The 24,006-nt window shown below is 41.1% G+C and overlaps 1 protein-coding gene across 3 annotated transcripts in view; it reads left to right on the forward strand.

Moving 5' to 3' along the window:
- Positions 1-24,006, forward strand: part of DLEC1 (DLEC1 cilia and flagella associated protein) — a 91,607-nt gene that overhangs the window by 19,774 nt on the left and 47,827 nt on the right. For all 3 annotated transcript variants that reach the window (XM_047874620.1, XM_047874621.1, XM_047874622.1), the window contains exons 3-6: positions 5,517-5,627; positions 7,162-7,352; positions 7,582-7,802; positions 8,868-8,946. In XM_047874620.1, the coding sequence (XP_047730576.1) occupies positions 5,517-5,627; positions 7,162-7,352; positions 7,582-7,802; positions 8,868-8,946 (602 nt within the window). The remainder of the gene's footprint in view (positions 1-5,516; positions 5,628-7,161; positions 7,353-7,581; positions 7,803-8,867; positions 8,947-24,006) is intronic.

The following is a 24,006-nucleotide window of genomic DNA, read 5'->3' on the forward strand; positions in this document are numbered from 1 at the left end:
GAGGATGAGATTAGCATTGGGTCTTTCAAGATCTTGAAATATCCTTCTATCCTTACTTTCTTGAGGGTTTTTTATCAAGAAAGGTGCTGTATTTTGTCAAATGCTTTCTCTGCATCTGTTGAGAGGATCATGTGGTTCTTGTCCTTCCTTTTATTGATGTGAAGAATCACACTGATTGATGTGTGGATATTGAACCAGCCCTGCATCCCAGATATAAATCCCACTTGGTCATGGTGAATAATTCTTTTAATGTATTGTTGGATTTGGTTGGCTAGTATCTTATTGAGGATTTTTACCTCCATGTTCATCAGGGAAACTGGTCTGTAGTTCTCCTTTTTAGTGGGGTTTTTGTCTGGTTTTGGAGTCAAGGTAATGCTGGCTTCATAGAATGAGTTTGGAAGTTTTCCTTCCATTTCTATTTTTTGGAACAGCTTCATAAGAATAGGTATTAACTGTTCTTTAAATGTTTGGTAGAATTCCCCTGGAAAGCCATCTGGCCCTGGACTTGTTTTTTTGTTTGTTTGTTTGTTTGTTTGGAGATTTTTTATTACTAATTTGATTTCTTTACTGGTTATAGGTCATTCAAATTTTCTATTTCTCTTTGTTTCAGTTTTGGTAGTTTACATGTTTCTAGGCATTTGTCCATTTCTTCCAGATTGCCCAATTTATTGGCATATAATTGCTCATAATATTCTCTTATTATTGTTTGTATCTCTGCAGTGTTGGTTGTGATCTCTCCTCTTTCATTAATGATTTTATCTATTTGGGTCCTTTCCTTTTTCTTTTTGATCAAATTGGCTAGGGGTTTATCAATTTTGTTATTTCTTTCAAAGAACCAGCTCCTGGTTTCATTGATCTGTTCTACTGTTTTGTTTGTTTGTTTGTTTGTTTGTTTTTTGGATTCAATAGCATTGATTTCTGCTCTAATCTTTATTATTTCCCCTGTTTTGCTGGTTTAGGGTTTTATTTGCTGTTCTTTTTCCATCACTTTAAGGTGTAAGGTTAGGTTGTGTATCTGAGATCTTTCTTCCTTCTTTAGGAAGGCCTGTATTGCTATATACTTCCCTCTTACGACCACTTTTGCTGCATCACAGAGTTTTGGGGCTGTGGTGTTATCATTTTCATTGGCTTCCGTGTACTTTTTAATTTCCTCTTTCCTCTTTAACTTCTTGGTTAGACCGTTCATTCTTTAGTAGGATGTCCTTTAGTCACCAAGTGTTTGTTGTCTTAACAAATTTTTTCTTGTGGTTGATTTTGCGTTTCATAGCTTTGTGGTCTGAAAATATGCACAGTATAATCTTGTTCTTTTTGTACTTGTTGAGGACTGATTTATGTTCCAAGTATGTGATCTATTCTGGAGAATGTTCCATGTGCACTCAAGAAGAATGTGTATTCTTCTTTAGAATCAAATGTTCTGACTATATCTGTTAAGTCCATCCAGTCTAGTGTGTCATTCAAAGCCATTGTTTCCTTGTTGATTTCCTGTTTAGATGATCTGTCCATTTGCCATAAGTGGGGATGTTGAAGTCCCCTACTATTATGGTATTATTATCCATGGGTTTCTGTATGTTTGTGATTAATTGACTTATATATTTGAGTGCTCTCATGTTGGAGCATAAATGTTTATAATTGTTAGATCTTCTTGGTGGATAGACCCCTTAGTTATAATATAATGCCCTTCTTCATCTCTTGTTACAGTCTTTATTTTAAAATCTAGACTGTCTGACATAAGTATAGCTCCTCCGGCTTTCTTTTGGCAATGATTAGCATGATAGATGGTTCTCCATCCCCTTACTTTCAACCTGAAGGTGACTTTAGGTCTAAAATGGGTCTTTTGTAAACAGCATATAGATGCATCTTGTTTTCTTATCCCTTCTGTTACCCTATGTCTTTTGATTAGAGCATTTAGTCCATTGACATTTAGAGTGAATACTGAAAGATATGAATTTATTGCCATTATGTTGCCTGTAGAGTTGGAGTTTCTGGTGGTGTTCTCTGGTCCTTTCTAGTCTTTGTTGGTTTTGGTCTTTTTTTTGTTTTTGTTGTTTTCCATCTTTTCTCCCCTCAGAGAGTCCCCCTGCTAAAATTTCTTGCAGGGCTGATTTAGTGGTCATGAACTCCTTTAGTTTTTGTCTGGGAAACTTTTTATCTCTCCTTCTATTTTGAATGACAGCCTTGCTGGATAAAGAATTCTTGGCTGCACATTTTTCCAATTTTCCACATTGAATATATCCTGCCACTCCTTTCTGGCCTGCCATGTTTCTGTGCATAGGTCTGCTGCAAACCTGATCCGTCTTTCCTTGTAGACTAAGGACTTTTTTCCCCTTGCTGCTTTCATGATTCTTTCCTTGTCTGTGTATTTTATGAATTTGACTATGATATGTCTTGTTGATTGTTGGTTTTTGTTGAATCTAATTGGATGTCTCTGTGCTTCCTGGATTTTGATGTCTGTGTCATTCTTCAGGTTAGGAAAGTTTTCCACTGTGATTTGCTCACATAAAACTTCTACCCGTTTTTCTCTCTCTTCATCTTCTGGGACCCCTATGATTCAGATTTTATTCCTTTTTAATGAGTCACTGAGTTCTCTAATTCTTATATCATGCTCTTTTGCCTCAGTTTCTCTCTTTTTTTCTGCTTCATTATTCTCCAAAAGTTTATACTCTATATCGCTGATTCACTGCTCTGCTTCGTCAATCCTTGCTGTCATGGCATCCATTTGAGAGTGCGTCTCAGTTATAACATTTTTTAATTTCCTCCTGACTAGATTTTACTACTTTTATCTCCACAGAAAGGGATTCTATGCTTTTTTCAGCCCCAGCTAGTATTCTTATTATCATGATTCTAAATTCTGGTTCAGACATCTTGCTTGTATCTCTGTTGATTAAGCTGTCATATCTTCCTGTTCTTTCTTTTGGAGTGAATTCCTTCATTTCATCATTTTGAGGGAGAAAAAGAATTAATAAAATAAATAAATTAAGAAATTAAAAACAACACAAAAAAATCAAATGAAGGATGCTAGATCCTAGGTGTGTTTTGGTCTGGTTGTTGAAAGAATCTTGATAGAATAGACAAAAAAGGAAAAGAAAAGAGAAAAAAAAGGGAAAAAATCATTTGAAAATTTGAAAAAATGAATACAATTAAGGGCGCCTGGGTGGCTCAGTCAGTTGAGCATCCGACTTCAGCTCAGGTCATGATCTCACAGTTTGTGGGTTCGAGCCCTGTGTTGGGCTCTGTGCTGACAGCTTGGAGCCTGGAACCTGCTTTGGACTCTGTATCTCCCTCTCTCTACCCCCCTCCCCCACCCCCGCGCATGCTCTGTCTCTCTCTCTCCCCAAAATAAATAAAAACATTTTTAAAAATGAATACAATAAACTAGAATAAAATGAAATGATGAAAGTAAAAATAGAATTAGGAAAATTTACAAAGAAGTAAAAAATATAGTAGAGAAAAATTAAGAAAAATATTTTTTATGAAAATGGTAAATAAAAATAAATTTTTTCCTCTTTCTGTATTGAAGAATAAGAAAAGGAAAAAAATTTGAAATGATGGGCCAGCAAACAGAATGAAATATGATTGAAATTACATCCAGTTTCCCCTAGAAATCAAACTATGAAGCACTTTATAGGCCATAAACTAGCAGGCAGAGAGATTTGTGGTGATCCTCTAGAGCACAGTTGGCCCAGTTGGGTGGGGCTTGGTGTAGTAGCTCCATTCTCCATAGATGGTGCTGCTTAGTTTACTGGGGTGGATCGTTGTTTCACGTATATGTGTGTACGCGCATGCACAGGAGGGGTCAAATGGCGTCACCCACCTACCCAGTCTCTAGTATCAGAACTCTGTACTCTCCCCAGCTGGCAATCAAGCACTCCTCCATTGTCTCAGGCTTCTGTCCATTCCCCACTTCTACACTGTCCACGACCAAGCCATTGTCCTGCTAGGTGGCACCTCCCTCCTGAGTTTTATCTCAGATGGGGCTGAGATAAAACTCACTTCTGAGGGTCCTGCAGTTTTGACCCGCTCAGACCTTCTGGGGATGAGTCTCCATGAGCTGGCCCACCCCCCAGAATGTTTGTTCACATGACCGCACTGCTGCAGATGCCCAGAGACTGTGGCTGGGTACTTGCCTGCCCCAGAGAAAGTTCACAGGATCGTGTAGCAGCAGTGTTTCAGGGATTATGGGAAATCACAACACACGTCTGGCACCAGGCTTCACCCTTAACATCCTTGTTCCAACACCAACAAACGTGGCTGTTCTCCAGGGTCCACTGGAAGCTTTGCCTGTGGGGAGGCCACAGAGCCTCTACCAAATGTCCTCTCAGCAGGGGAACCGCCTCTGCCTGTGTTGCCCAAAGACCCCTCGAACCCTGCTGTGTGCTCCTGGGAATTCGCCCTTCCCACCAGAGCTCTGCCAGGTATCAAGCTGCAGAGTCACAGACTCTGTGCTCCCCTGTTTATAGAGTCTTAATGGTATTTAAACCCTCTCCTTTCTCCCTTTCGTGTTCAGTCCTTTATAGGTGTTGCCACTCTTTCTCTTTCTCTCCAGCTATTTTCAGGAGGAGTGCTTTTCCTGTACTTTCCCACCCCCCGTCTCTGTCCTCTCCTCACAAGCAAAAACAGCTCCCTGCCATCCAAAGTTCTCTCTCCCCGAGTTCCCCTCTCCACGCCACATACCTGCTGAGTTCTGTGGTTCATGTTGTGCAGGTTGTTGTGTGAATCCTCAGATCAGTTTTCTAGGTGTGTAAGATGGTTTGGTGTTGATCTAGCTGCATTTCAGGGATGAGAGAGGCAAAACAACAACAACAACAACCATGGATATTAATGCTTGACTTCCCACTTCATTAAATGAGATTTTACTCTTTTGTCTGTCAGTAGATCTGTTGGGGGTTGGCTGATCTAGCCAGTCTTGGCTGGCTAGACCAGCTTTAAGCTGTGGGCCCAGCTGAACTTGGCTCTTTGCTACAAGTTGGGCTCAAGTCTGCTTAACATGGATTCATGCTAGAGTCCAAGGTTGAAGAGGCAGGAGCTCTTCTCAGGGGCAGGGAAGCTCTTCTCATGATGACAAAGGCTCAAGAAAGTAGGCTCAGCTGTGCAAACCCCTACCAACATTGGCCAAAGTACATCGCACAGCCAAAGTCAAGGGTGAAGAGGTGTACTCTGTCTCTACTTGTAGGAACTGCAAAGTCATGGCAAAGGGTGTGGATATAGAGAAGGGTGAGGGATTGGGGCCATTTATTTGATCTACCATACTTTCCTTAATTATATTTTGTTAACAGTCCTCTCCGTGAGTCACACAGTATGTTAGCTCAAATAATACCACAACACAGCCTTGTCTGATGGTTGCCTTCTTTTAAGTGGCTGGTAATCATTTGACGATTAGTTTCTTTAATCTCAAGATTGCACGGGGTTCTGAGAAAGAATTTTGTGAGCTGGTTTAGGTTTGGAGGATGAAAAACTTGGGGTTCAGGTTCTTTAATATAATGCTTGAAACACCCTTGTCCTTATTCCCTTCTATGTAGTGAAGTCTATCTTCAGATGGTGTGTGGACAGTGTGTTGCTACAGAAGCATCATTTGATCTGCCCGGATGATTACTACAGTGACACCGTACCATTTTGCTCTGCACCTAAAGGTAATGCTTCTGTACTCTGTTCGAGCCTTTGGTATCATTCCAGGGGTGTTCTGTAGCAGGACTGCACGGACCACCTTGGCTGCCATTTCCCCATGGATTTTTTTCCCCTTTCGTTTAATTTGATAATGACTATTGGGAGGGTCAGTTGTAAGCATTCCACTTCCTCTCTAACTCCCTAACACCTGCAAGACCAAAGTCACAACTCCTCAGGGTGGAATATACATTCTTCTTAGCTGCTCAACACCGAGAGATATGAAAATGTTTAGAAAAGTAGCTGGAGGCACCTGAGTGGCTCAGTTGGTTAAACATCTGACTCTTGATTTCAGCTCAGGTCATAGTCTCGTAGTTTGTGAGTTCGAGCCCTGCGTCAGACTGTGCACTGACAGCATGGAGCCTGCTTGGGATTCTCTCTCCCCCCCCTCACCTTTCCCCTGCTCACACTCACTCCCTCTCTCAAAAAAGAAAAGTGGTTGAATGAACCAAGAGAGGGAGGGTCTGAAAACCTAGATAAGTAAGGGAGCAAATTCCTGACGGAGTCACAACATGGACCGTGGGGTTTTTCCATACCCCATGTAGGAAAATAACAACTTTTTTTTTCCTTTAATGAGTATGGTGGGAAGACTGAGTAGGGAGCCAGAGAACAATGTGTATGTGATGTTGAGCCGGTTTCCTGTAATGTGGGAAGCAAGATCTTTTGAGAGTGAGTGGGGTGGGACCTTGGTTGTGGGTTTAAGCAGGGAGGTGGACTTTTGGGAGAGTCAGTGTATGGACAGGGGGAAGTTGCTCTGCGGATTCCGTGGCCACATATCAGGATGGCCCAGCGGTACCAGGCTTGGAAGATGCGCTCGCCAGCCACCCAGTCTGAGGCTTTGGAGCCAAGAAGGGTATTTGGGGTGGGAAGGTTGTGATCCAGAGAATCAAGGGTGCTGATGAGAACAGAGTTCCATTGACGACCTGAGCTGCACAGAGAAGGCAGACCAGAGAGAGGTAGCAGAATTAAGTGTCACGCGATACCAAGCCACTTAATATTGTGAAGGTAGTTGGAAATTTGGTGTTATGCAGATGAATAAGGATAGAGTTAACATGTATTGAGGATTTACCAAGTTTTGCACCGCTGCCAGTTTCATTGCATTCTTGCTAGCAATGAGCGTTCTCCTTTAACCTTTTGGGGATGAACTTATACGTATACAAAACTAATACAAACTTTGATTTCTCCTGTGAGCTGTTTGAAAAGCAAGTTCACACACAGGGTTTATGTACCTGCGTTAGAGGCGGACAGGCAGGCAGCGATCTACTCATGTTCTTTGACCATGTTTGACAATCAAACATATACTGTAACATTCTCTTCCTAAGTCTCGAGTACATAGAATAAGTCCCAGGGATAATTTATATGCTGAAGAGCAATTATGTCTAGTATAATAAATGTGAAAGTTGAGGAAAAAGTCTCAAAGTGGCTTTGGTGGTTTTATTTAGGCATCTTAGAAATGTCCACTTCATCTGTGGGAGCTTTCAGTTTGGTTCTTTGGTGCCGCAGGCGTCTCTGTCCCTGGATGTTCAAAACTCACATTCGGTTGTGAGAAGCGTTCTGTCCCAAAGAAGCACCTGACCAAGAAGCTTGAAGATCCCTGCAGGAAGATGCTCACTAAGTCTGACGAGGAGCTGGACTACACTGTGGACAGCCTGACATGGGACTCATCTTTAGAGGCCAAGCGCAAGACTGTCCAGGTTGGTGTGGAAGCCTGGGCGCGGTGGGGTGTGGGGGCAGTGGGCACAGGGAGGTTGTGGGGGTTGGGGAAGGAGTTCCAGGTGACACAGGATGTTGTGGATCCACAGCGAAATAGGGGGGAGGATTTGCACTGATTACCCGTGGGTCGTGCGGCTGGCCAAATGCCAGCACACCCAGTCCCCCTGCCTGTTGTTGACTCTCTATTTTGTGTGTGTGTGTGTTTCAAAGAAAACAGGTCCACCCAAGAATAAGAATTGGATGAACCACCTACCTGTGCCCCAGAGAGAACTGGAGCGACTTCTGCTTGCCAGAATGGACAGTCGGATCCGCTTCCTTAAAAACCCCCGGTTTTTCCCTCCTAACACTCCACGTGGAGGCACGTCTCTCCTCTTTCCTCCGAAGAAGCCAGTGCTGACAGGAGACCTCCAGAGTGGAGAGCCAGTGGAGAGGTGGGTCTTTCCCTGACTTGTATGATCAGAAAGTCAGACCCATTGGAGGACCCAGAAGGTCCTGGGTCTGGCCTGGATCCTAGAGGATCCTAGACTTTTGGGGGACAGGGTGTCAGTATCAGAGCAGAGCAGGGCTTCCGGGCTCCCCACAGGCCTGGCCTTTGGACATCCCCCAGAGGCCTGGACTGTGCTTTTCTGACCTGCCGGGGGTTTGAGGAATCGGGTTAGTGTTGGTCCTCTGCTCACATCTGAACAGTCTTGGTCAGATGGGAGGAATCTCCGTAGCCACATGTTCTTCTGTTGCACTCCTATGTCTTGGAATAGAAACTCAAGAATAAAAATACTTAAAATTTGATTAATGACAAATAACAAACATACATTGTGATTTTCTTTCAGTGAGTGCCTTTGGCTTATTTCATTAATTGTCCTCATGAAGGGAGTGAATTGCTTTATGAGTTCATAGTTTTAATGGACTTAAAACTATTTAAGATTTATAAGTCAAATATCTTTTTATTAAGAAAAATTAGAAAATTAATATTTTCAAAGAAAACCAGCACCCATATTAAAAACCCAGTTTAGGATGTTGCTATGTGAGTTCCAAAGCTGAAGCCTTCTATGCATATTGAAAATGAAACACGCAGCTGTACGTATCTTCACAAAGATTCTATCGTGGGGTAAAATTATTTTGTAACCTGCTTCAACAACAGGAACAAAATCCAGTAAATGACATCTTGTGAATATCTCTGATGGTTTGGGTATATTTATTTAAAAAACAATTTTTTTTAACGTTTATTTGGTTTTGAGAGACAGAGAGAGAGGCAGAGCATGGGCAGGGGAGGGGCAGAGAGAGAGGGAGACAGAATCTGAAGCAGGCTCCAGCTCTGATCTGTCAGCACAGAGCCCGATGCGGGGCTTGAACCCAAGAACCGTGAGATCATGACCTGAGCCAAAGTCGGGTGCTCTACCGACTGAGGCACCCAGGCGCCCCGGTTTGGGTGTATTTATTTTACATGAAGCACATGGATGAAATTAACAGCTTTTCTCCCCTCTTTTGCCCTCCCACAGTTGTGCTGATACTCCAGTGTTTCTTGCTAAACCATCAATCGCATTTTTCACAGATTATGAAGTTGGGCCAGTTTATGAGGTAAAAATCTTATTTCTTGGGGCACCTGGGTGGCTCAGCACGTTAAGCTTCTGACTCTTGATCTCAGCTCATGTCTTGATCTCAGGGTTGTGAGTTCAAAGCCCTGTGTTGGGTTCCATGCTGGCCATAGAGCTTACTTAAAACAAAAATCTTATTCCCTTACAGCTCCCACTTCATCAGCTTCCTTATTTTTTTAAAGTGGCTCATGGAATTTTAAAACTATATACAAAATTAGGGAGAAGACTGGGGTAAGCTTTTCCTTATTTCTTGAGGTAAGCCTGTATTGCTGTATGTTTCCCTCTTAGAACCACTTTCACTGCATCCCAAAGATTTTGGACCATTGTGTTTTCATTTTCATTTGTCTCAGTCTATTTCTTTTATTTCCTCTTTGATTTCTTCATCGTCCCACTGGTTGTTTACTAGCATGTTATTTAGCCTCCACGTGTTTGCGTTTTTTCTAGCTTTTTTCTTGTAATTGATTTCTAGTTCCGTACTGTCATGGTTGGAAAAGATGCCTTAATATGACTTTACTCTTCTCAAATTTATTGAGAGTTGTTTTGTGGCTTAACATGGGCTCTATCCTGGAGTATGTTCCATGTGCATTTGAAAAGAATGTGTATTCTGGGGCTCCTGGGTGACTCAGTAAGTTAAGCATCTGACTTTGACTCAGGTCATGATCTCACAGCTTGTGAGTTCGAGCCCTGCGTGGGGCTCTGTGCTGACAGCTCAGAGCCTGGAGTCTGCTTCGGATTCTGTGTCCCCCTCTCTCTCTCTGCCGCTCCCCTGCTTGTGTTCTCTCTCTCAAAATAAATAAACATTTTTAAAACGTCCTCTACTATTATCATATTACTGTCAATTTCTCCCTTTATTTCTGTTAATATTTGCTTTGTATATTTAGATGCCCCAATATTGGGTATATAGATATTTACAATAGTTATATCTTCTTATTATATTGATCCCTTTATCGTTATGTAATGCCCTTCTTTGTCTCTTGTTACAGTCTTTGTTTTAAGGTCTGTTTTTCTTGATATAAGTATTGCTACCCTGGCTTTTTTTTTTTCTGGCTTCCATTTGCACAGAATATATTTTTCCCTTCCTTAACTTTCAGTGTGTATGTGTCTTCAGATCTGAAGTGAGTCTCTTGTAGGCAGCATAGAGAGGGGTGTTGTTTTTTTTTTTAAAATCTATTTGTCACCCTGTGTCTTTTGATTGGAGCATTTAGACCATTTACATTTAAAGTAATTATTGATAAGTCTGAACTTACTGTCATTTTGTTAATTGTTTTCTGGTTATTTTGTAGCTCTTTTCTGTTCTTTTCTTCTCTTGCTATCTTTCCTTGTGATTGTTTTCTTTCATGTTATGCTTGGCTTTCTTTCTCTTCGTTTTTCTGTGTATCATAAAAGATTTTTGATTTGCGGTTAACCTGAGGCTCATATATAACATCCTAAGTATATAGCAGTCTATATTAAGTTCATGGTCACTTAAGTTTGAATACATTGTAAAAGAACTTCATTTTTGCTCTCCCCTCCACATTTTATATATGTTACCATATTTAACATCTTTTTATTTTGTGAGTCCTTAGCTAATTTTTTAGATATAATTGATTTTACTTCTTTTGTCTTTTCAACTTCATACAAGCTTTATAAGTGATGACTCCACTACTTTTACTGTTTGCTTACTCTTACTCCTAAATTTTTTTCCTCTCATCATTTTATTTCTAATTATGACTTTTTCTCCGCTCAAAGAAGTCCCTTTCATATTCCTTCTGAGGACTATTTGGTGGTGATGGACTCCTTTCACTTTTGTTTTTCTGGGAAGCTTTTTATCTCTCCTTCAATTCCGAGTGATAACCTTGCTGGGTAGGATAGTCTTTGTTGTACGTTTTTAACGTTCAACATTTTGAATGTGTCATGCCACTCCCTTCTGGCCTGAAAAGTTTCTGCTGAAAAATCAGCTGATAGGCTTATGGGGTTTCCTTTGTAGTGCCTGGTTGCTTCTCTCTTGTTGCTTTTCAAATCCAGTCTTTATTTTTAATCTTAGACATTTTAGTCATTACATGTCATGGTGTGGACCTCCTTGGGTTCGTCTTGTTTGGAGCTCTCTGTGCTTCCTGAACCTGGATGTCTCTTTCTTTCCCCAGTCTGGGATATTTTCAGCTATTATATCTTCAAGTAAATTTTCTGCCCCTTTTTCTCTTCTCTTTCTGGGACCCCTGTAATGTGAGTATTTGTTCACTAGATGTTGTCTGAGGGATCCCTTAACCTGCTCTCCTGTATCTTTTTCTTTCCTTTTTGCTGTTCAGCGTGGTTGCTCTCCATTACCCTGTCTTCCAGATTGCTAATCATTCCTCTGTATCTGCCAATCTGCTGTTGGTTCTCTCCAGTGCATTTTTCACTTCGGTTATTGTATTCTTCAATTCTGGTTTCTTTTTATATTTTCTTTCTCTGGGTTGAAGTTTTCACTGAGTTTCTCCACCCTCCTCTCCAGCCTGGTGAGCATCTTTATGACCATTACTTTGAGCTTTTTATCAGATACATTGTTTATCGATGTTTCATTTAGTTCTTTTTCTGAGGTTTTGTCTTTTTCTTTCTTTGGCACGTAGTCCCGTCTCATTTTGCTTGACTTTCTGTGTTTGTGTGACTTAGGTGGAACAGCTGCTTCTAAACTTGAAGGGATAATCTTGTATATGGTTGTCCTCTGTGTAGACGGTGTGTGCCTGGCGACTGTCGAGTGCAGGAAGGCTGGCAATGCTGGCTTCATCTTTGGCCCTCCATCGTGTTCACGTTCGTCAGGTGACCGCTCTCGGGGCTACGTGTTCCAAGCCCCCTAGAGACTAATATATACACGTTAGAAATGCCCACCAAGGCTGGGATGGAGGGAAGCTTGCTTCTGTTAGAGATCTGTTAGAGATAACATAGTCTTTTTCCTTCCTTCCCCCCACCTCTGCTTTCCTTTAATTTTAAAGACAGAGAGAGCAAGTGGAGGAGAGGGGCAGAGGGAAAGAGAGAGAGAGAGAGAGAGAGAGAGAGAGAGAATCTTCAGCAGGCTCTATGCTCAGTGCAGACCCCGACGTGGGGCTCAATCCCACCACCCTCAGGATTTTGACCTGAGCCAAAATCAAGAGTTGGGTGCTCAACCCACCGAGCCACCCAGGCGCCCCAGTCCTGATGCACAGGTGGCACCATGAGATCTAATTAAAGGCCAGCTATCAATTAGGTATATGCAGACCCTTTGAAGTGCATGTGAACCCTTTGATCTCACTACAGTGCCCTTTTGCACACCCCTTCGCTTTATAAAATCTGGGGACTAAGGTCCAGACATTGTGGAAAGTAGCCATGTGGCAGCTGCCTGAATCATTGGCCCCCGGATTCCCCCTGTCAGTAAGTTACCCTGGATAAAACTCTATAAATTGTGTGGGTTCACCTGCTTTGTTTTCTGGTCACAAAGCACCTTCGCAGTTTGGAAGATATTTTACTGTCCCTTCCCCACCTTCTCACAGGCTGGCTGGTCAGAGCTGTGGCTGTCATGGGCAGGGGGTTCCGGGGTACTCCATGCTGGAACTGTCCTGGGGAGATGGCTGGAGCTGAAGTCGGTGCCGTCTGGGGGTGGTCCTGGAACTCTCTGTGCAGAGGGCACCCTGGCAGGACGGCTAAAGGTGAAGTGGGTACAGGCTGAGATGTCCCAGGGCGTCTGCACGGGAGTGCCCTTAGGGGCATCTGGAGCTGAAGCAGGCACGGACCAGGAGACCCTGGATGGTCCAGGAAGGGGCACCCCTGCGAGGTGGCTGGAGCTGAGGCATGGCATGGGCTCGAGTTTCCTAGGATACTCTGCACAGGAACACCCTGGTGGGGCGGCTGGAGCTGAGGTGGGCACGGGCCAGGGGGTGCCAGGGTGCTTTGTGCCGGGGGTGACCCGGCAACTCTGGCACAGTGGTGGTGGCAGCCTGGGGTGTTCCGGGATGCTTTGCATTTGTGATGGCTGGAGTTGCAGTGGGCGCTGACCAGGGGTGTCTCAATATGCACTGTGTTGGGGCCGCGGTGGTGGGATAGCCGGGGCTCATATGTGCTAGGGGAGGTGGCAGGCCAGCTCTGGTGCCCAGACCCTGCTCTTGGCTGTGTAATTCGGCTGGAGGAGGAGTGCTAACCGCAGGGCTCGCCAGCCGGAGAGTTTCAGCAGCTCCCGCTGTCCGGCAGAGTCCTAAGGCTGGATCCTTTATATTCTAGTTGCCCTGTTCAACTACTGCTTTTTTTTTTTTTTTTTAACTGTGCCTTCAATCTCCTCCCTCCCTGCTGCAGTTTGCGGCATTGGGGGTAGGGGTTCCCGCTGTGACTGTTCCCCATCTCTCTTGCCGTTCTCTGTGTGGTCTCTCTGTCTCCTGTCGTGGAGCAGCTGTTCAGTTGGCCCTTCTTCAGGAGGAATTTCACTGTAAATAGGTGGAGGGTTAGAGCGTCTGTGGAAGAGGTGAGTTCTGGGTCTTCCCACGTTGTGGTCTTGGACCAGAAGCCCCTCAACCTACTTTTTAAGAAGGCCCTTTATTTGTCGAAGCTGTAGTTTCGTGAATCCTGGATTTGGCTGATTGTATCATTGTGGTGACACGAAACACGTTCCTTTGTTCCTATTTCTATAAACTTAGAGTTCAATGTAGACATTTGATTAAATACGCGTTCAGTTTTTTTTCTTTTCCTGGCAAGAATAATACTTTGGTGGCGCTATGTATTTCCTACTATATCCCATCCGGAGGCGTGCATCTGCTTTTCCTATTACCAGGAAAGAATGGTTTTGGGTGCTGCGAGCCTGAACCGTCATTTATGAAGTTTTTATCAACCTTTCTTGTAGTGGCCTTAGAAGCCTTAGATGATTATTACCTAGATCCATTGTTTTTTAACAAAATTAAGGGTTATAAAATGGTGATTTCTAATTCTGTTACTCCTTCTGCATTTATTGGCTGTGATTCTCTATTTAAAAAGAAACCTTCTGGGGCACCTGGGTGGCTCAGTCGGTTGAGCGTCCGACTTCAGCTCAGGTCATGATCTCACACTCCGTGAGTTCGAGCCCCGCGTCGGGCTCTGTGCTGACAGCTCGGAGCCCGGAGCCTGCTTCAGATTCTGTGTCTCCCCCTCTCTCTGCCCCTCCCCTGCTCATGCTCTGCCTCTCTTTGTCTCAAAAATAAAAACATTAAAAAATTAAAAAAATAATAAAATAAAAAGAAACTTTCTTTCACTTCATGCTCCTTTCCCCTCTTCCTTATGCTCTCCTTACCCGACAAGTAACTATTTTCATTAGTTTGGGTTCTTCCATTGTTGCTTTTTGGAATCATAAGCAAATATATGGATGTACTTGAACCCCCTCTCCTTCTTACTGTCCTCTGCACCTTGCTTGTTTCACTTAACAGCGTATACAGTGATCCCTCTGAGAGTAGTTATAGGGACTCTCCTGATTCCTTTTCCCTAGCCTCCTTCATTTTCATTCTCACCTCCACCATCCTAGGGAATCAGACGGAGACTCAGCTTAGTAGCCGCCAACTCTGCTCACCAGATGCAAAGACTGCCAGGCCTAATCGTGGCAAGTTCTTTCACACACATGTATTGTACTTTAGAGTTTAAAGAGCAGTCCATTATTCTTTATGAGCTCTCAAGCACCCAGGGCAAAAGCGGGCAAACATGTCAGTCTTATGTGTTAAATGTTAAAGCAATTTTTTTCTAATTCCTTAAATGTAACAGTGATATATTCTCTATGGACCTCTGTGTCTGGTCATCAGATTTCAAGGACAGTTGCAGAAGTTGGCAAAGACTCCAAGAAAGGGGGTAAAAATAATTTCAGTTGGGGGGGTGGAATAGGGCAGAGAAAGAGCTGCTCAGGGCCGTGTGACAGACCCTTATGCAGGACTGGAAGGTGCCATCTGTGGAAGCCTGTAGATGAGGTGGTCACAGACTGCCATGGACCAGTCCTCCCTCCTGCCTTTGCCTGGTCCTCTAGGGCTCATCCCTTTCCTATTGCTGAGTTGTCACTTCTCTGGAAAGTCACCCTGACTTTTCCCGACTAGATTAAATGTCCTGATTGCAGGCCCTTTTCCCACCATTTGCTCTTTGGTGGCACAATTTTATGTTTATCTTTCCCACTAGACTGTAAGCCCAACAAGGGCAGGAATTATTTCTAGGCTTGCGTTATTTTATTTTCAGTGCTCAGCATATAGTAGTTCCTCAGTAAATATGTATGGACTAAATTACATAAATACTCAAATATGGGTCTACCTCTTGGCCTTGCCTACCCCTGATAAATCAAGAACAAATGAAAGGTGTCATATTTTACTAAAAAAAAAAAAAAAAAAAAAAAAGCCAAGTGTGTGTGTGTGTGTGTGTGTGTGTGTGTGTGTGTGTGCAGGGGAGAGAGAAAATAACTTATAAGGGGTTTTGATAAGTTAGTGAATAACAGCCCACAAGTGGATTAGTAAGGTATTTATTCCTTTAGAACATTGCAGGGTGCCTGGGTGGCTTAGTTGGTTAAGCATCCGACCCTTGATTTCGGCTCAGGTCATGATCTCATGGGTTCGAGCCCTGCGTCAGGCTCTGTGCTGACAGAGCAGAGCCTGCTTGGGATTCTCTGTCTCCCCTTCTCTCTGCCCATCCCCCACTCATGCTGCCTCTTTCTTTCTCTCTCTCTCTCCCTCTTTCTCACAATTAATGAATTTAAAAAAGAAGGTTGCTAAGGATGAAAAAATGTTTAAATATATGGGGATGTATATGTATAATAATGTTAAAAAGTAAAGTACAACATAATATGACTGTGTAAAATTGAGTACATGTGGCTGGAAGGAGCCACCCATGGTACACAAAGAATCATACATAATTAGTACATTTCAGAGAAGAATTTATGGTTATAAGTTTTTCATAAACTTTATATTGATGAAACATCTTAAATTTTGAAAATATATGGATGAGAATTAGGTTTTTCACTGTTGCAGAAAGAAGTTACAAATAAGGAAAGGGAGTGCTAGAATCAGCTCTTGGGTGCTGAGTTGTAGTCAGAGATACAAATAATGGATTTGTGGTTTCGAAATGTGTTTATGTATTACACATACAGGTGGATACATACAAGAATGAATATAGATGTGTGTGAATGCATAAGTTAGTACACTTGCATGTATTTCCTAGTTGCAGCTACTGAGAGGAACAGAAATCGTGGCATCCTAGCAGCACTTAGCATACCTAGTGTCCACATCTTGGTTTCTAAGTACCATTCTCCAATAAAGGGCACTAGGGCTCCTTGGTACATTAGTTAATTCCAGGGCTGAGACAGGGGAAATATGTGACCCTAGAACATCTTGTGGTGCCATAAAGTGTAAGGAAGTGATGAGAGAAAGAAAAAGAGGGACAGGAAGGGGGGGCATATCAAAAGGACACAGAGCTCTCAATGGCCAAAGTTGAAACATTTCAAACAACAAAGTAAATGATAATGGTATTCAGATTGTAACCCAAAGAATAAAATAAAGTCCATGAATCATACTGAATAAGTAAACATCTTAATAAATAAATGGAGGAGAAGGGATGACTCTTTGTTACGGAAGGATTCTAAGTTAGTTTAAAACATTTTTGTAATTTTAAAGTAATCTCCATACCCAGTGTGAGATTTAAACTCACAGCCCCGAGGTCGAGAGTCGCAGGCTCCACCAACTGAGCCAGCCAAGTGGCTCAGAATAATTCTAATTAATACATAGAAAGAATGAAAGAAATAAAAAAGTTACCATTAAATATCACACGGATAAAATCTGCAGGCAGGATATACCAATAGATGATAAAATTGGGGGTAAAAGTTTTAGCAGAAACAGATGATTGCATAGTCTCTCCCCAAATACTTTGTAATTACAAAGGAAAAATAGTAACTGTGCCATGGCAAATCATGGCAGATAGGACTTTGACCAAATGATTAATTTTAACATCACTGCTAGTACGTATCATATACTTCCAATATGACATACTGAGAAGGGCACATCACTTGTATGATATTCTTGTAAATAATGCATAACCTCAATGTAATCATGAGTAAACATCAGACCAACCCAACTGAAGACCATTCTAGAAGGACATTGCACAGAATAACTGACCAGTGCTCTCTAAAATGCTTAAGGTCATGGACAACAAGGAAAGACTAAGGAACTGTCACAGATCCTAGGAGATTAAAAAGACATGGGAACCTAATGGAATTTCAGGTTTTGGATTTGATCCAGCAATGGAAAAAGGAAGTTAGTGGACAAATTGGAAAAGTTTACATAGATTCTTTAGTTAATATATTGTAGCAAGCTTAATTTCTTAGATCTGATCATAGTTCTCTTGTTATGAAAATGTTAACATAAGGAGAAGCTGAGTGAAGACCATATGGGAATTCTCTGGATTATTTTTTACAGCTCTTATAAGTCTAGTATCTCAAAACCAAGTGTTAGAAACATACATGTATTAGGCAGATTTCCAGTTATGGCCGTATTATAACTAGATAACCTGAAGAATAAGAATCTACAAGAAATGAAAAATTCTAGAACTGAAATTACTCAATGGAAGGGCTTACCAGCAAATTAGACACAGATGAAGATAATACTTACAAGGAGGTCAGTAGAAATGATCCAAACTAAAACACAAAGGGAAAAAAGAAGAAAAAATACAGAAAGTGGCATTTAAAAATATGGGACCTAGTAAGCAGGTCTATTGTGTAATTGGGAGGAGAGAGAGCATGGGGGCAGCAGCAGGGTTGGAAAACTCAGTGGATGACAGTGACCAAAAAGTAATGAAGACATCAAGCCATAGAGTAAAACACTAACAACCCTAAGCAGAGTAAAATAAAAGAAAATCATAGCCAGGCGTATTATAGTAAAATTCTGTTCTAAACCAAAGAAAAGGTAGGGGAAACCCAAACTTAAAGCATCTGGAGAAAAAAGACCCACCACCTTCTAATGGAAATGTTTGAAGCTAGCAAATACTTGGAAGCTTCAAAGTGATGAAAGATAGTAACTTTCAATCTAGAATTCTAAACCCAGTGAAAATATTCTTCAAAAATTTCAATGATAAGTTGGGATGCTTGGGTGGCTCGGTCCGTTAAGCATTCAGCTGTTGGTATGGGCTCAGGTCATGATCTCGCGGTCGTGAGATCAATCCCTGTGTCAGGCTGTACGCTGAACATTGAGCCTGCTTGGGATTCTCTCTGCAACCCCCCACTCATGCCCTCTCCTCCCTCCCTCCCTCCCTCTCTCTCTCTTAAAAATAAATAAATAAACTTAAAAAAAATGAAGATAAAATGAAATTCTCAGATGAAAGCTGGTAATTCACTATCAGATAATGATAATTCCATCACCAGAAGATCTACACCAAAGGAATTTTTAATCAGAAGAAAATGACACTCATATGGAAGCAGAGAAATGCAAGAAGGAATGAAAAGCAACAATTACATGATATGTAAATGGACCAGGTACCCCAATTAAAAGAGAAGGAACTTCAGACTGTGAATAAGAACAAAAACCAACTAAATGCTGCTTATATGAGATAACCTTAAAAGTGAGGGTACAAAAAGATTGACAATATAAGGATGGGTAAAGATACATTAAATTTTATGCACAAGAAAGGTGGTGTGGATTTACTAGTATCAGAGAAGGCGAGAAGCATTAATAGAAAGAAAGGAAAAAAGGACATTTCATAGTGAACATTTAAAAGTTCATCCAAGGGGCGCCTGGGTGGCGCAGTCAGTTAAGAGTCCGACTTCAGCCAGGTCATGATCTCGCGGTCCGTGAGTTCGAGCCCCGCGTCAGGCTCTGGGCTGATGGCTCGGAGCCTGGAGCCTGTTTCCGTTTCTGTGTCTCCCTCTCTCTCTGCCCCTCCCCCGTTCATGCTCTGTCTCTCTCTGTCCCAAAAATAAATAAACGTTGAAAAAAAAATTTTTTTTAAATAAAAAATAAAAGTCCATCCAAGAGATACTATTTAAAATCTGTACACACGAATGGTTTAGCCTCAAAATACATAAACAAAATTTTATACGACTAGAAGAAAAACAGATACAATAACAAACATGTAGGAGATTTTAACATTTTTTTCTCTCAAAAATTTAAAAAGCAGCTAGACCCAAACAGTAAAGATATAGAAGAATCGAGCAATTAACAAACTGTGTCTAATTGAGTTATATATAACACTACAGCCAGCACTTGCAAAATGTATTTTCTTTTAAAAGTGCACATGAAACACCAAAATTGTCCATGTGCTGAATCATGAAGCAAGTATCAAAACATTTCAAAGGACTGGGGTGATTGAGTGGCTCCGTCGGTTAAGCATCCAAGTCTCGATTTTGGCTCAGGTGGTGTCTTGTGGTCTGTGAGGTCAAGTCCCATATTGGGCTCCACGCAAAGCACCGAGCCTGCTTGGGATTCTTTCTCTCTCCCTCTCTCCCTGCCCCTCCCCCACTCGAGCATGCAGCCTCCATGAATAAACAAAAATACATCTTTAATTTTTTTTCAAAAGACTAAACGCATATAGAGTTTGAACCTAGTGGGCTTAATATAGAAACCAACAACAAAAATATAACTAGCAACTACCCAAATATTTGGAAATTCAGCAGTTCATTACTAAACTCATGAACCAAAGAAATCATAATGGAAATGAGAAAATAGAAAATAATGATCATTTAAAAAAGTAATTGAAGTATAATTGATACACAGGGCTATATTAGTTTTAGGTGTATAGCATAGTGATTCAACAATTTTGCATGTTACTCAGTGCTCATCATAAGTCACCACCATCTGTCACCATACAATGTTATCACAATATCAGTATTACTGATTATATTCCCTATGCTATAGTTTTCATCTCCATGCCTTATTTACTCTATATGGATGATAATCTTTTATCATTATCTTTTTTTTTTAGAGAGGGTGCAAGCAGGGGAGATGGGCAGAGGGAGAGAGAGAGAGAGAGAGAGAGAGAGAGCGCCTTAAGAAGGCTCCACAATGAGTCCCAGTGTGGGGCTCAATTCCATGACTCTGGGATCATGATCTGAGCTGAAATCAAGAGCTGGACACTCAACCAACTTAGCCACCAGGTGCCCCGTGAATGAATATCTAAAAATTTTTTTAATGTTTATTTATTATTTTTGAGGGGGGAGGTAGGGGCAGAGAGAGAGACACGCACAGAATCCGAGGCTCCAGACTCTGAGCTGTCAACACAGAGCCTGTTGCTGGACTCAAACTCATGAACCTCAAGGTCATGACCTGAGCCAAAGTTGGACACTCAACTGACTGAGTACCCAGGCACCCCATGAATGATCATTTTTAAATGGTACATCAAAGCTTGTAGGATGCAGCTAAAGCCAAGCTTAGAAGAAAATGTACAGACTTATATTTACATGTTAGAAGAGAAATAGTCTGAAAATCCACTATGTGGGTGTCTCCCAAAATTAGGATAGCAAATTAAACCCAAAGAAATGAGAAAGAAATAATTAAAAAAAAAGAACAAATTTATATTATGGGTTTTTTGGGGGTTTTTTTGAGAGACAGAGACAGAAAAAGCACAAGTGGGGAAGGGGTAAAGAGAGATAAAGACAGAGAATCCCAAGCAGGCTCTGCACTGCCAGCACAGAGCCCAGTGTGGGGCTCAAATTCACAAAACCATGAGATCATTACTCGACTGAAACCAAGAGTCCAATACTTAACCAACTGAGCCACCCACCTAAACAAGAACAAATTTAAGTGAAATATAAAGCAAATATGCAGTAGGATCAACAAAGCCAAAAGTTAGTTCTTTGAAACGATTTTTTAAAAAATTTTATTTAAGTCCAAGTTAGTTAACACGTAGCATATAATGGTTTCAGGAGTAGAATTTAGTGATTCATCACTTACATATAACACCCAGTGCTCATCCCAACTAGTGCCCTCCTTAATGCCCATCCCCAACCCAACACCCCTCCAGCAATCCTCCATTTGTTTTCTCTATTTAGGAGTCTCTTAGGCCTTGCCTCCCTCTCTGTTCTTATTTTTCTTTCCCTTCCCCTATGTTCATCTGTTTTGTTTCTTAAATTCCACATATGAGTGAAGTCGTATGATATTTTTCTTTCTCTGACTGACTTATTTTGCTTAGCATAATACATTCTGGTTCCATCCACTTTGTTGCCAATGGCAAGATTTCATTCTTTTTGATCACCGAGTAATATTCCATTGTATATATGTATCAACCACATCTTGTTTATCCATTCATCAGTTGATGGACACTTGGGCTCTTTCCATAGTTCTTTGAAAAGATTAATAAAATTAATAAATTCCCAGCAGAGCTGATCAAAAAGAAAAGAAAGTACAAAGTCACCAATATCAAGGAAAAGAAGATATTATAGATCCTACAGACGTTAGAAAAATAAGAGGTTTATGAACAACTTTATATCTAGACATTTGAAAATGTAGATGAAATAGAGACATTTGCAGGAAAATACAATATACAAAACAGATCAAGAGAAAATAAGCCACCCAAAAAATCTTATGACACTGAATCTGTAATTTAAAACCTCACAATTTCTAACAAGCTCTAAAATTGTGGTGGTCGCACAACTCTATGAAAATACTAAACACCACTGTATTATACCCTTTCAGTTGGTGAGTTGTGGCATGGAGATTATATCTCAGTAAAGTTGTCTAAAACAACAACAAACCTACGAATAAAAGTGCAGGCCCTGATGGCTTCACCTGTGAATTCTCTCTAACCTATGAGGAAGAAATGCAACAACCTTTTATAAACAATACAGAGAATAGAAAAAAAAGGAAGACAGCCTAACTTGTGTTATGAGAAAAGCATAATCTTGGATACCAAAATCTGAAAAGGATTATTATAAGAAAGGCTAAACTTTGTCATGAACAGAACTGCAGAGTTTCCCAAGAAAACATTAGCAAACGGAATTCAGCTTTATATGAAAATGATAAGCATTACAGGGGTGCCTGGGTGGCTCAGTTGGTTAGGCATCTGACTCTTGGTTTCAGCTCAGGTCTTGATCTCACAGTTGGTGAGTTCAAGCCCTGCATCGGGCTCTGCGCTGGCAGTGCAGGGCCTGCTTGGGATTCTCTCTCTGCCTCTCTCTCTGCCCCTCCCCTGCTTGGGTGCACAGGCAGGGGTGCATGCGCGCTCTCTCAAAATAAATAAACTTAAAAAAAAAATTATAACCAGCGTGGTTCGATCTAGCAGTGCAAAGTTAGTTTAACATCTGAAAAGCAATAAGTAGAATTCCCCATTTAACAGTAAGGGAGAGAACTCACATAGCTATCTTTCAATAGACGCAGACAAAATTTAATATCTAGTCATAATTTAAAAAACTCTAAGCAAACTAAAAATCAAATAAAACTTTCATAATTTGACAAAAGGTATTTACAAAAGTAAAACTGTTATTATTCACAGATGACATGAGTGTGTACCTAGAAAATCCAAATCCACAGATAACCTATTGTATTTAATCAGTGAATTTATTAAAAGTCTCTAGATATAAAGTCAATGTATAAAACTAATTTTATTCCTATGTACCAGAGCAAGCTATTATAAAGTGAATTTAAAATATGATAGTTTGTAGTACATTTAAAAAAGTCAAATTTAAATAAATATGTACAAGACTTTGACAGAAAACTAAACAATATAATTGAGAGAAATTAAAGGAGACTCAAATAGATGAATAGATATATAGCCAGTAGTATGTTGGAGCCAGGTCATAGTAGCTCAGAAGAATGTACCATGCACATCTCTCCCCAACTCCATGTTCAGTGCTGGTATCTTGAAATCGACCACAGAGGAAGTATATACACCATGAAAGCCAGCAAATACTATCAAATCATGGCTCTCCACCTCCAAGAACCTGTCATTAAACACTTACCAGCACACTACTGAATATACTATATTCATGGATTGGAAGACTCATTAGTAGATAGACGTTTTCAAAGGATAATTCAGAGGAATTTGTTATCTGCATGCCCATTTGAGGAATAGTAGTCGGTATGCTGTTGTCAGTGAACAAAGGCAAAAACAAATTTGTAACTGAGAGGAGAGGGAAAAAAACTTGCAGTCTGGGAACAGTGAATCTTCCAGTATTTGCTGTTAGTATCTCTGTCTTAGGCCAGGTCTGCACCATTGCCCTCAACTCTTCCAAAACTTCTCAACTCCTCCCATTTTGGTCAAAAGTTCCTAAAGGACAGGAGTTAACCAGAAGGGTTTTAGTCTCTGATGCAGAATCATTTTGGGATGTCAGTTTGATATTGGCAGAATAGCAACATTTAAACACCTGAATATCCCACAGTGGAGGAGAGTAAAATACATCGGGGCAATTATAAATATTATAAGAACCACTTGGAACCTATTTTGTACCCAGTGTTTTGGCCAGCATAGGTCTGATCAAGAGAATACACCTTAAAGGTCTGTTTGGTCAGTTTTAGTGAAGTAGTTGGGTTTTCCCCACTTGACCAATTGATGATTCTATCTTTTTCAAAACATGTATCCTAGTAGTACCATAAAATGTAGCTATTGCATAGAGTTCATTTCCTTGGCCAGTATTCAAGGGCGCATCTATTTAGAATCATTCTGGATAACAAAGTTGTGTTAGCCTAGAATGAGTTTGTTTAAAGTTTATGTAATTATACTAGGTTTGTCCAGTGGGAGCCTTACAAGTGGTCTTCTGTGTTCTTTCGCTTTCTTTTTTAGCACTTCCTTACATTCTGGCATTACAAGATGCTCCAGGCTCATCTTAAACTCACTTTGTCCCAGTTCTTGAATCAGTTTCTAAGAAGCCCTGTTCTTTTATGTGGAGAACACAGAAACTTGGTATTTAGGAATCAGGGTCCAAGCATTAGATCTGCTGTTTCCTGCTGGGGTGTCATTGGTTCTGGGTCCTTTCAATGGACAGAGCTGGAGAAAAAGAGTAATTGCGTGGATTCAACCATATATATGCATATGTATGTATACACATGTCTATGCATTTGTCCATATACAGCTGTATACATATTTAAAATCATGCCAGCATGATCTTGATCCCAAAACCAGACAAAGACCCCACTAAAAAGGATGACTACAG

The sequence above is a fragment of the Prionailurus viverrinus genome, chromosome C2 (assembly GCF_022837055.1).
Source record: "Prionailurus viverrinus isolate Anna chromosome C2, UM_Priviv_1.0, whole genome shotgun sequence".
NCBI lineage: Eukaryota > Metazoa > Chordata > Mammalia > Carnivora > Felidae > Prionailurus > Prionailurus viverrinus.